The 13,591-nt window shown below is 41.1% G+C and overlaps 1 protein-coding gene across 8 annotated transcripts in view; it reads left to right on the forward strand.

The window, feature by feature from the left end:
* Adamtsl1 (ADAMTS-like 1) overlaps positions 1-13,591 on the forward strand; it is a 914,539-nt gene that overhangs the window by 536,004 nt on the left and 364,944 nt on the right. The window contains exons 1-2 of one of the 8 annotated variants that reach the window (XM_006538378.4): positions 3,678-3,787; positions 4,066-4,265. The exons of 4 other annotated variants lie outside the window; for them this stretch is intronic. In XM_006538378.4, the coding sequence (XP_006538441.1) occupies positions 4,203-4,265 (63 nt within the window). In that variant the 5' untranslated portion in view covers positions 3,678-3,787; positions 4,066-4,202. Of the gene's footprint in view, positions 1-3,237; positions 4,266-13,591 lie in introns of those variants that run through there. 3 more of the 8 variants (XM_030253919.1, NM_029967.3, NM_001368621.1) reach the window with 3 other exon arrangements.

Genomic DNA, 13,591 nt, shown 5'->3' on the forward strand with positions numbered 1-13,591 from the left:
CTGCAATAAGTAACATTCAATAAAGTACTTATGGCTGCACCTGGGGCCTCATTGAAGACTCAACAAATGTAGCTATCGTTCTGCCAGTGGTCCTTGGAAAACATGCAACTTTAGTAAGCCTATTTATTGCATGAGAGTAGCAGTGCTTCTTTGCAGATTGTAGATAAGGACCTTGCTCTATCTCACGTGTTTCGTCAAAGAATGACTTGAAGCTTGCAGCGAATGCGCTTTGGTGTTAAATGGATACTGGGTGAATTGAAATCTGTGTTCAGATTCCCGTCCTGCCCTCGAGAATGCAGTCAGCCTCTAAGTCTTCTACCGTCGCTCTGCCCTCTGTCCAGATTATCCACTAATACTAAAGACCTTCCCTATAGCCCCGTGGGAAAAACAAGGCTGGCTTGCTCTGGTCCTATACAGAGATGGCTATCTCTACCTCCTCAAAGGAAAGAACGAAGGCCTTACTCAGCTGCAAAAAGCCCTTCTCCCTGAGACTCTCCAAAAAATACTCATATCTGTGCCCTGCTATTTCTGCTACTGCAGGTCTAAGAAAAGAGGCCCAACCTCGAGGACCAGACAGGTGGCTCTGGAGCAAAAGCTGTGAGGCGTTTTCCTCAGGGAATGAAATTCCGAAAGTTTAGCTCACTCTTTCCTGCCATAAAGCACCCTGACTGTTAACAGCTTGCTGCTGTCCAAGCCGGTGTTTTTTAAATTAAGTATTGTTAAATCCATACCGTTTGGAATGATGCTTCAGACAGCCCTGACACTGGCTCTCGCCGCTGCTTTCATTTCACCTAATATATTGTGCATGGAACCGGGAACCAAGCTGACGGCTGCCACAGCTTCTGGGGGCTGCCGTGCGCCGACTCTTGCAGACGGCTTTAATTTAGATACCTGAAGAGGAAAAAAGGAACGCGGCCAACGCCCTGCTCAGTGCCATAAGTGGTCTTTCCCCAGCTGCCGTAACTATGATCTACATTACCTAGGGTTTATGTTATTTTCCCCTTGGCCCTTAAAAGCTCTTAGAAGTGACAAAGTTGGGAGACAGAAGCTGTAGACTAAAACAAGATACTTTCCATTGCCAGGTAAGCTATAGGCACAAGAAACCGCGGTCACCTCCATTTCTCCTCTCCCACAAACATCCCTGTCTAGCACAGCCCCCTCCATCCAACACCACCCTTTGCATTTGTGCATGTATAAATAAGTAGATACAAATGTATTTATAATGGAATGAGATGAATGGATTTGAAGTCAGAAGACCCTGCTTCTGGGGCTGGCTCCAGTGTGTGGGCCCTATATCAGGTTGTCTCTTTGAGTCTCAATTTCACACGTATTGGGCATCAGGGACACTTAAGCAGCTCCACAAAGTCACAGAGACTTTAGAAATTCTGTTAGCTCATCTTAAAAACTTTTCCCAATGACTCAAACCCAAGTTGATTTTTTTTTAAGTTATGTTAGTTATGCCATCTCCCTTATACTACACGAACCACAGAGCAAGCAATTGCTTTTGCTCATTTCTTTTGGTACCCCTCACAGAAAAGAAAATGCTCTTAGCCAAGTGACCACACATGAGACACTGGGATGGGCATCCACCACAGGTTTGACTCACAATAGAGGCCTTGACTAAACTGCTGTGTTACTCCAGGGCTTCATTGTAGGGAACATCTTGCTGTGTGCTAACATCATGCCAAGTAGCATCCTGCTGCCCACAATGTCACAGTATTCCTTGATTTCAATAATTCACAGTATTCCTTCTCCCACCCTGTTCTTCCTTCTAGTCTGACACTGTCTAATGAGTGAGTGTTCATGGGAAGAAAGAGGAAGTGGCGCTAAGTGAGATGTCCCATTTTGTAGAAATGGCTAGAACTCTTCAGCTAATGACCCAGGAGGTTGGGAAAACCATGTAGTAGAATGTTCCTCTCTGTGTGTGTGTGTGTGTGTGTGAGAGAGAGAGAGAGAGAGACAGAGACAGAGAGACAGAGACAGAGAGACAGAGACAGAGAGAGACAGAGACAGAGAGACAGAGAGAGACACAGAGAGAGAGCACACAACCTAGGATCCAGTTTATTTCAGCTCAGGTTGATTTCAGCTCATCAACCTTTCTTCCCTGCGGTGCGGATTTCAGACACCTATCCAACATAGCTGCATTGTTTAGCTCTCATGCAGTCAATACTTTTTCAGAGATTTGTAAAACTACTCATTCTATAAGGGAAAAGAATATTTCAAAATTATAACCTTTTGGGCTTAGAGATGTATACTCTCCACTTTCCAAGTTAAGCATAAAGTACTGAGGGCCAAGGTGAATCCTCATATGCCCTAGACTTTCACGACAGGCTGAAAGTGGGATTGTTAAAAGCTCATGTTGCTAGCTGCGTATGTAGCAGAAGATAGCCTAGTTGGCCATCATTGGGAAGAGAGGCCCCTTGGTCTAGCAAACTTTATATGCCCCAGTAAAGGGGAAAGCCAGGGCCAAGAAGTGGGAGTGGATGGGTAGGAGAGCAGGGTGGGGGAGGGTATAGGGAACTACTTTTGGGATAGCATTTGAAATGTAAATAAAGAAAATATCTAAGAAAAAAAGAAAAAAAAAACCCTCCTCTCAGATCGATACACCACATGGAAGGAATAACCAAAGCTGAACAACCTGCTTTTCTCCACCTCTTTGCAAAGCCTCAGGCAGGTGTGTATATGGCAGACCTGCCTGGATTCGCACGCCTATTACAGTGAGGTAGTTTTTTTAATAATGAGAGGGAAGAACATGCATTCTAAGTGCCCTCTGCCTTCTCTGGGTATTTCTGGGCTGACAGATCTGCAAGGAAACTCTTCTCCTGTGGAAATGGGGCTTTGCTCACTGCTTTATTCTTTATCCGAAATGGTGTTCCTGGACTGATAAGGAGGAAAGACAACCTTATTGGATACTTAACACTTGTTTAATATATTAATAAAAACCCTCCTGGCCCGTTCAGGCTTTGCTTGATTTGAGTGAAACAGGCTCCCAATCTTCGGGCCTTTTCCCGTAGCCATGCGGACACTCTGGAGCCCATTAGTACTTCCTACAGCTGGATTGCACCTCAGAGGTCAACCTGCCTGGCCCTATTTCCACTGCGAAGAGGAAAGAGGTGGTACCCCACTCAAAATTTTGTTGTTTTGTCATAGCAGCTCTGAGAAAGCCTGAGTCAGGTGTCCGATGAAGAATGTTTGGGGTTAAGTGAGGGTTAAATCAGCCTTTCTTTCCTGTCATGGGTTAAATCAGATAATTAAAAGCTGTCAAGGTGTCAAAACCCAGCACTTGTTTCACAACAAATTTCAACATCCTCATCCTGGAGTCTTTGTCAAGGGCTTCTTTTAAACTAGGGGCTCTAAATGAGTCTTATTGTACCTTTAAACTTGTAAGTATTGGATGTTTCAAATTGTCAATCCACAAAGAAAGGTTTTGCCAGCCCTTTATTTTTAAACCAAGACCCCAATACAGAAAATAACTAAAGCCGTTGTTAGGTTTAGTTAGGACCTTTCCAAACCATCTATAGTATTCTTTTCCAAACTCAAAGGGGAAAATAAAAAGGCACTTTATAGAAGAGGAAGAGAACGCTAGCACCGAATACACTTAAAGGGCACATTCAGTCCCGACTAGGGCTTGGTCCCTTTATAGCATATGTTCTATATTGACGGGGATTAAGTTTCTCTCCTGAATGGAACAATACACCGTCACAGGGAGCTACTGTACTTTCCAGAGCAACAGACACCAGCCTAGGCAAATGGCAAACAGAATCGCGTCTCACAGAGCACTAACCAGGTTTGTTCAGAGCGCAGCCCTGCTTCCTCTTTGAGCTTTGCGCTTCTGCCAGTGCACATCTATCTCTCCTCTTCTCGGGCTCAGCTCCTTGCTCCCCTGCCTTTCAGTCCCTTTCTCTCTTTTCTGCTCACACTGTTCACTTTCTCTGCGCACCCCCCCCCCAACCGCTTTGTTATTCAGCATGTCTGATTAGCAGGAGTCTGATTGGCTGGCTGCCTGCTCTAGAGAGATTCCATTCAGCTTACCCCCCACCCATCCACCCACCCACCCTCGCTCAGGAAATGTGAGCGGGGCTGATGGAAGCTGATAGGCAGGGCTGGAGTGTGAGCCCCAGCACTGGATGTGACAGCAGCGGGCAGAGGAGCACTTAGCAGCTTATTCAGTGTCCGATTCGGATTCCGGCAAAGATCCAAGTATGGAATGCTGCCGTCGGGCAGCTCCTGGCACACCGCTGCTCGTTCTGGCTTTCCTACTCCTGGTAAATGCCTTTTCATTTCAATACGTTACTATTGCCACTTGGTCTGGGTGCTGCTGGAGGGTGTGTGTGTGTGTGTGTGTGTGTGTGTGTGTGTGTACTTCTGTCTGTCTGTGTATGATCTTCCAACTCCAGGTAAAAGAATTTTCATGGCTTACAAAGTACACCTCAACTCTTTGAGAACTTTAACCCCAACTTTCCCAGCAAAATCAAATATAAAAGACTTTTTAGAGTTAGTGAATGATACTGATATTGAGACTTGAAATTCAGGGTATTCTTCTGCAGATATTATGTGCTGAAAACTATATAAATAACTGTGTTAGCATGGGATCCTGAGGACAGATGTCCTGAGATCAAACTCACTATGGTGATTTTGGGGTTTCTGAAGGCTAGGCGGTGAGGAGCTTGCTTGGTTCTTGTTTCCCCAGTGCCTGTGTGAATTATTTTCCTCCATACATAAAGACTCTTGAACCAGGTGAAAAAGGAAGGAACGAGAGCCCTGTTTACAATCAAACCAGAGTATAACCCATAATTACTATACACATTTATGGATTCAAGTTAATGCTAATGTTTATGAATTGAAGATTAAAGTCTTTGATCTCAGATCTACTTCTGAAGGCAAATAGAGATCCCTGGACTCCTTGTCCTGCTGATTTCCAGCCCCAGCGATAAGGCTCTTCTCTTGAACATCAGCACACATTGCATTTTTGACTCGAAGTAAATGTTCCATTGTGACTCATACTTGGTTTTATGGGCAGAAAATGAACATATACTGTCCAAAAAATCTACACTCAAAATATTAATAGCAATGCACATTTCTTTTAAACCAGAGTGTTCTGGGCAAGCAGTTTAGTAAACCTCATCTGAAAGTTTGATTCCAAAATGTGCACACTCTGATTGCAAAGAAACGTGACTCTAGCTCTTCCTGTCACAATTATGACACACCAGAACTACTTCAGAAGGAAGAGAAAGAGAAGACGAAGGTAAAAGTGTAACCGTTGTATAAGACACATTGTTTTGTTGATGGGGAAAGGTTAGTTTGTTCTGCTTTGATTCTGACAAATTGGATGGACATTGGAATTTTGATGAAGAGAAGGGAACCATTTGTTACAAATTGGAAAACTCCGGGAGGATCAGTGGGGTATAGTGACCAGACACCAAGGAGCTATTTCTTACAATGTCATATTGTAATCAGCTGCATCACTGTCACTTTAAATGGGGACCACTACTTTGCAATTAGAAATAGTTTCAGCTTGCATGAACATTTAAACAGCAAGTAAAGGGTTAGGAAGAGTAGAGTAGATGTTGGTTTCACACAGGACTGAAATGAACGGTGTGTGAGGTGCCCTTTACGGCTGTGGAGCAAGCAGTTCGAGAGAGCTGTCTCATTTTTTCCATATGGGATCTGTGACTTGCATAGATCATTAATTCGTCTCATCTTTCCTTCTTTGTGATTGTTTTTAAAGTGTATGTTATTCTCCATTAAATGGCATCATAAAGCAAATTACTAGTTCACATTACTAGCCATGTTTCTCTCATGTGGAAATATGATTAAACAACACTCTCATTCAGCAGCCAATTGATTTCTATTCATTTGGTAAATGCATTACACTCCCTTTTCATATCTTGAATATTCATATAGGTAACTGAGCAATTAAGTAGACTCACCTTGAAAAAAGTGTCAATTTCAAAAGGATTTAATATATGTCTGAATTACAATGCTTATATGATGGAATTAGAATGAAATCTCACACCCAGGTTTGTTTTATGCATATGTTTAAGTGATTACAAGTTTGAAGGCTATGCTAGAAAGAAAAGAACTATAATGGCTGTCATACGGAGTGTGTCTGGAAGTGTCAAACACTAGATTAGTTGCTTGTAAAGCATTCTAGTGGCTCCTCACAATAGCCGTGTGAATCAGATCATTTTAAGCCCATTTACAAATGAGAAATATGTGCTTTGTTTATGTGTACTTTATACTGTGGATAGCAAGTGCTCAAGAATTAAGGACATATTCTTAATTGGAGATGTATAAGTTTTATAGATCATTAAGGCCTTTAAAGATGTGTGTAGTATGACAGGCACTCATTGTGCTTTGTCATTAAATGCTTGTTTAGCTTTGCAGCCAAAATGAATTGCTGGTTTAAGAAAAAGCGAACTTTAGCCTGACCTGTAGTTGACTTAGAACCAGAAGTGTGACATCATCAGCTCAACTTTCAGTCTTGATCCAGAAACTGAATTTGAGGATTTGTTATTTCTACCGTTCTTTCACCTACTACAAGAGTCTTGTCTAGTATTAGAATTAAGGGCGCGTATCCTGTATGGTAGCAAGCTCAGTTGTTGCCTGATCAAAATAGCCTTCATCTCATTGACAGCTAAATAATCTGTTTCTGAAGTTGGTTCTTCAATTATACAAATAAGGAATGTTTGGAGCCTTAATTGTTGTCAACAGCTCTTTCCTCCTAGAACAATCTTCCTGGGAGAACGAGGCTTCTGCGATATTTGTGTCAATTGAGCTTACTGTCCATTCTTTATTGTACAGTAACCATGCCACCAAAGACATTTGTGCTCAATGGACAGATCCAGAGATCTCATCTTGCTATTCAGGTCATATTAAGACACATGACTCAATGTCTCCAGTCTTCCCACCCTTGTATCTTTTGTCTCAATTGTTTAGATCAAAAGAAATGTGCCAAAGCCCATGACCAGCCATTGATGCCTATGTCCATCGACCCTTGAATCTCTTTCCTGTCAGAGATGCATTTAATCAAGCCTGCGTTTGCTTTGTGTTTCTTTTAAGTGGTTGTAAGGTCCTTCCCCTGCCATTGTGAGAGTTGCAAGAGTAACTCTTGGAATTATAATAAAGTACATGTGTTTTTCTGTTGAATTTCTTTTCCATCTCTACACTAATTTATACATGGAAACTAGTCAAACACAATAGCCTGTTCCCTTCAGCTCCTCTGGTGCTCTCTTCTACTATTATCTAAGAGAATCTATCTTGGATGGTGTGAAGCACCATTAACCTGTGGAATGAATGTTAAATCCCTTATTACAACAGATTGTGGCTTGTTCCAGGAGGGAGGGGGAGACAGGCAGGGGAGAGGGAGGGAGAGAACACACATATCCATGTGTTCCCGTGTGCAAGCTCTTCTGAATAAACTGCTCGTTCACAATCTTATTCTTATTCCCATATCTATACAATCTTAAAATCAAAGCTAAGGATTTTCCTTTTTGTCTTCTTGGGTTCCCATCTTTAATGATTTTTGATGTCAAGGGCTATGACAGCATCATTTTTCCTGAGACCACTGCATGTTATGTGAAGGAAGAATATTTAGCAGTGGTCACCAGTGAACTACAAAAGAAACTAGAAGAGTCTATATGGATAGTAAAGACTTTGGAGAAATAGAGGGATTACAAAAATGAGTAAATGCCTGTCCCTTTATGTGATGAGTAATTATATCAGTGCTTTCCATAAATGCCTGTGAAGAATTTGGGAAACAATCTTCTGCATTAATGGTTGCAAACGTGACAATTACTTATCGCTAAAGTTAATGTAAGGGTTCATGCTTACTTTATATGACTGTAAGATTCGGTTGTTTTGTTTTGTTTTGCATCCACTACAGCATCTAGACCATTCCTTTTATACATAGGGATGAGACGTACTTGTGAACTTGACTAAGACAAGGAATGATAGGCTTCATCCAGGGTGGCTCTAAGTCTTGCCTTTCTCTGCTCCAACAACATGTACACAGTCCAGTTTCTTTGGCCAAATGGCAGTTCTGCTTTCAATTTGTGTATCTCTCAGCTTCCAGCACTGACACGTTCTCAGATTCAATTATTCCAGTTCCATTCTGCCCTTTCCTGGGCAAATACACTCTTCAGTTTCTGAGGCGTCTCCAGTCAAGTGACCCCAAAGTGACCTCTTCTCAGAATGAGGACATGAGTCTCATTCTGTGGTCCTTGAATCACCACGAATAGCCTACTGAGTTATTCATGAATTACTGAGATGGTCAGAGGAGAATGTGCCTGACTTGAGTCTCAGTCTTGCCATCCTTGCTGGTTTTCTTCAGAAAGCTGCCTTCTAGCTTCTTGTTTTGACCAGAGTGAGACAACCTCATGTCCCTTTCTGTCTACATCATAAAAACTGTACCATGTGGTTGAATTTTGGCTTGATTGGCAGCCCTGGCTCATGAGTAGCTTAGGACTGGCATACCAAGGTGATGTAAGTCTGAAAGGATCCTAATTGAAATAGGCCAGCACAGCTGTGTGGGGAGCCTGCCTGCTAACTGGGTAAGCTGTTGCTATCAACCCCTTCTTTCCATGAGCTCAAAAATAAATGACTAAATCTCCCCAATTCCCGAACTTCAAGATTAAAACCCACATCGAATAAAGCTTAACTGTTCTGACTTTGTTTTGACTTTGCTGGCTGAAGCACCCAACATGGAAGGCAGTTAGTTAAGTTACAAGTTTTCTGGCCATGTCAAGAAGCTGCCCACCAGTGGTTACTCCATAGCTGACAGTGACCGTTGGCCTTTCATTACTTTTATTTCCAAGAAGCTCAGAAATTATTATAATTGGGTTGACTCTTTCCTATATTCAGTACTATTCTCTAGTTTGGTTAAAGAAATAGATATCTCAATAATCATAAACTTTCTTAGAAGAAATAATTTCTGTGCTTGAATATTTCCACCACAAATCCTACCATATATATATGGAGAGAGAGAGAAATAGAGAGAGAGAGAAAGAGAGAGAGAGAGAGAGAGAGAGAGAGAGAGAGAACCAAGTCATAGTCAGAGGTGTTAAAATTATACTTCATTGCTTTGTCTAAAATTTTTGGCGTGGCTTTGTAGCTCTTGCTTTACTGTGCATCTATTTTTGTCCTTGTATTTCTCCTTTTTGGCTTGGATTTCTGTATTGCTGTCTGCCCTATTAAGCTGTGGAGGAACATCAGGATATCTGATGTATACTCCTCCTACTGGTACCAGAATCTCGATAAGTGATCGAATGAGCAAGTAGGTAAGTAAGAATGACTCAGCAAGAAACCCTACAAAGAGGGGAGAAAACTGTGAACACTCACTTTCAATAGAAAGCATTTCACTCTTTTGGTTTTGAAAAAGCTCAAGTCAGAAGCACTTAATAAATTCAGAAAAGAAGACATCTATTTTGGGTTTCTGTCTTAGATGTGTATGGGCACACGGTCAATAGTAATTGAACAGTAATTCTTTTTGCTGTTGTCAATTAAAATGAATCATTTTGCATACTTCATGTATATTTTTTATCCATTAAGGTCTTAAGTACATTTCCTTTCACAAACTTTGTCCTTAGGAGAACACAGTATTTACTTTAGCTACAGTTTCACAAAATAAAGTATTTATAAACTCTCGCTTTAGCAAACCCTGCATTACTAATTTACCCATTTCTTTATACTACTGGGCACTAAAATAAGCTTTATCTCCCTGCCTTCCTTGCAGCTAGACCATTCTATTCAATTGGATTTGGATCAGTATGGTTTAAAGTGTCAGATGGAACTTTTTGGGTCTGAACCATCTCAGTTGGTCCTCCAAGAACAAAGTACTCACCAAAGGTAGAGGATCTAGTGTAGACATTTTAAATGTTTAGGAAGGCTAGGATACCCAGTGGCCTGGGCCTCCACATGATTGAAGCTTATCACCCCCCTCCGCTCTCAGGAACTGTCACTGAGAATGTTCATTTAAATATGGGAAATAGCCTTTGTTATGTGAAAATCCTAAAATTTGTGGAAATGTGCTACATGCTCAAAACCTTTATAAATAACATATGCTTCAAATTTAGATTTTATGCATTCTAGTGCATACTTGTAAGTGCTAATACCTCTTTCCATCTATTATATGGAAAAAGAAAAATAAGAAGATGCCACATCATCTTAATGGCGGTTTAATCTTTAGTTTGTCATTTGCTGTGTACCCTGAGTGTGTTAAGTAGCTGGGAAGGAGGGTGTCTGTGTCCTAGGAAAGCAGGAAAAACGGCTCAACTTTTCAACCATAGACTCCATGGCTGCATAGAGGAACAAGGAAAGCAATACAGGCTCATAGCCAGTCATCTGAGATCTCCTCCATAGTGTAGCACCAGACAACTAAACCACAGCCAGAGAGCCACCCAGATCCAAAGCAAGGCCAAGGCAATGAAAAAGACACCAAGAAGCGAAGTCCAAGCTTTTAACACTCCAGTTACTCCAGTGACAGAATATCAGGAAATCAAAAACCTAACAACTAACATATAGAAAAGCAGACCCCGGAGGCAAGGAAAGGTTCATAGCAGGGGAAAAATAACACAAACAAACAAAAAACCCAAAACAAACAAACAAACAAACAAACAAAAAACAAACGAAAAAAATACCTAACAAAACATACCCACTTACTGATCTCAAGTTATCTTCGACTTATTTTTCTTTTTTCTTGGTGCTTTCTATCACCATAGCAAAATACCGGAGGCAGCTAATCTTCGGAAGTTTCTTTAGTTCATAGTTCTGGAGGCTGAGAGTCCAACTGGCATTTCACAGGCTCTGTGGAGAGGGTTGCCTCACCTCCTGGCACAGATACCAATGGCAAGAATTCGTGGAGAGGAAAGTTTACATGTGAGAGCGAGGCAGAGACAGGGCCTGCAGCCCACAGTTTCTCTAGACTCCCCTCCAGCCCTCCCTCCAGCTCCATCTCTTCAAGATCTGTATCACTACCTGGTTCTTCCACCCAAGATCCAAGCCGCCAGGCACAGTGGACCCTGGGGATACTCAAACCACAACCAAAGGATAATAGGCAAGCCACTATGGGGAGCTCACATATCAGTGTGAAGATGTTACTGTAACATTGATCCGGGAATCATAACCTAAGCCCATCATTACAGACCCCTTCTTCCACTTCTGTCTGCACTCTTATGTCTTGCCACCACACCTAGCTCTCTAAGATGCTGAGAGAGCAAAAGTCACAATTTCATGCTTACGTGGTTTGGGGATTTTTTTTTTCCTTTTCCTTTGTAGACACAAAAGTGCTGTCATATGTCAGGCAATTAAGAATGTCCAGAAAAAAGTAACTTACTTTTTTGACATTTACTTAATGCAAAAGCCAAAGCCATTAGCAGGAGTGAAAAGTTAGAAGATAGACTAAGACATAGTACCTATAATTCATAGCTCAGAAGTCTGTTGGACATTTTATTATCTTTGGAATATTAATTTTGCTTTTAATAAGCAATGTTATGGACACCATTTCTGAAATGGACATAGTGATTTTTCAACTGGCCTCCAAACTGGTTTGTTTGCAAATACACCACCTATACCTACTTAGATTCATTAAAACTTAATATCTATGTGTGAATAAATTATAGCTTTCCTCACACTGTGAACATGTTATCTTTATAAATGACATCAATTACTATATGTCTCCAAACATCAATGGTTTTCAAAATTATTATAGTTAGGAGTAATACTTTGTATAGAAAAAAACAGACTGGAGGTCTCATACTTAAGATTAGTTCTTTAAGAAAAATCTTGTTTCAAAGCAAATCTTTGGCCACACATGGCTGACTATGATGTCTCAATTGGGGAACTAAGAAAGGAGAATGACAGAGCAAGACCCTATCCCAAAACAAACAAAGGGACAAGAGTTGCTATTATCGTAAGCATGATCATTATGTGTGATCAGTGATCACAAATGTGAACATGTGGGGAGTGAGCATCTGTCCCATTGTCCCTGGAGCTCCGTGATGCAGGTTATCCATCTTGCCTGTATCCTACTAGCAGGCCAATATGCAAAAATCTATGCAAGACCAAACACATGCCATTGGAAATTATATCTCTGTATGTACTATAGTGCCTTGTACCTCCCGTAGTCATTAGAGTCTCACCTAATGCTTTCTTAAAATAATTTAGTTACAATGAGGGCTAAGTGGGCTTGTGTATCAAAGGCTGAAAGAAATATCTGAAAGAAAATGAACCGACAACAGATCTTTTGTGTGAGGCATAAGCCATTTCTAATATGGATTTATTTCAGTTCTGAAGCAAGAAATTGCGGGACTCTAATAGTTTTGCCACCTGTGAATTATTTGGGTGCACCTCCTAAGTGGGTTCTCTCTTCTATTTGTTTAAAGAAGTGAGTGACATGCTCGCCAATTCTACACTACATTAATTTTCACAGACTTTCCATCTTCATCTTCATTGCCTTTTCAGATTTTTTTCCAAAGCTTCTGCCATCCTCCTCCTAGAGTATTTTTTCCTTCATTTTCCCCCCTAGGGGCTTTCTTTACATTAGTTTGGTTTACTGGTATAAACGTTAGAACAAAGGAGTGTGATAACCCAAGACATCCTGACCTAACTTCCAAGAGCATAAAAGAAATGAGACAGGAAATTGTCAACAACCTATAATAATTTCAAACTGTCCAATAAAATAAATATACCTCACTCCAATCTTATAGAGAGGTATGGTCGGGTATCTGATTTCCCAACCCATTTTGTAGGCTATAATCTCAGCCACCACTTGAAGTCTTTACATGTATTGTTTAAATATTGAACTTTGTCAGCAGAACCAGAAATGAAAAGGGGTAATGGAAACCATCAGAGTGCCCATTGTTCCTGGGCTGGAGTGAGATTTGGAAAAAGATCTTGGAAGAAATTTCCTGCTCTTTCATAAGAGTTGTTCTAGCCATTGGTCATTGAGCCCTTGCTCTGGGGCTTGTAGCTTGCCTGAAATGACAAGCTTGCTTTGAATTTACTGTTACAGAAGGATCTTGATAGCATGTAGACTGCCAGATCTTGCACCCTGTACAGAATGTAGCCTCTAATGATGGGGACCCCTTTGGAGGTAAGAATTTGGTGTCATCATATCCAACACACACACACACAAACACACACACAATCTGCCTCCTTGATGGCAGGCAGAATTTTATTTAAATAGGTACTTATTGTAAGCTTGCTCTGTGAATAAGTGAAGCAATTGTCCATCATTGCACTTTTGTTTGACAAATAACTGAATTTAAAATGCAAAGTGTTGACTGGGAAATTTGAGTCCCATCTATCAGCAATACCTCTTAAGTAGGGTCAACCATACAATCCAGATTCCCTTCCTTTAGGTCACTGTTTTCATTGAATTCTTTCTAGAAGCCTGGAGCTCTTCTTAATTGAGAGGTGGGAGGGGGTTGAAGTACTGTGACCTTGTAGCCACTGAAGCTGAAACTCAAGGTTCATTGTAGGTTTACAAACGTCCAGGTGACAGGCTGTGTGACAGCAGTCAAGTGTCATTTCTCTTGCTTTCAAATCAACAAATGTGAGTAATTTGCTGACCTGTATATAAAACTAACTTCCT

Source organism: Mus musculus, chromosome 4 (genome assembly GCF_000001635.26).
Source record: "Mus musculus strain C57BL/6J chromosome 4, GRCm38.p6 C57BL/6J".
NCBI classification, from domain to species: domain Eukaryota; kingdom Metazoa; phylum Chordata; class Mammalia; order Rodentia; family Muridae; genus Mus; species Mus musculus.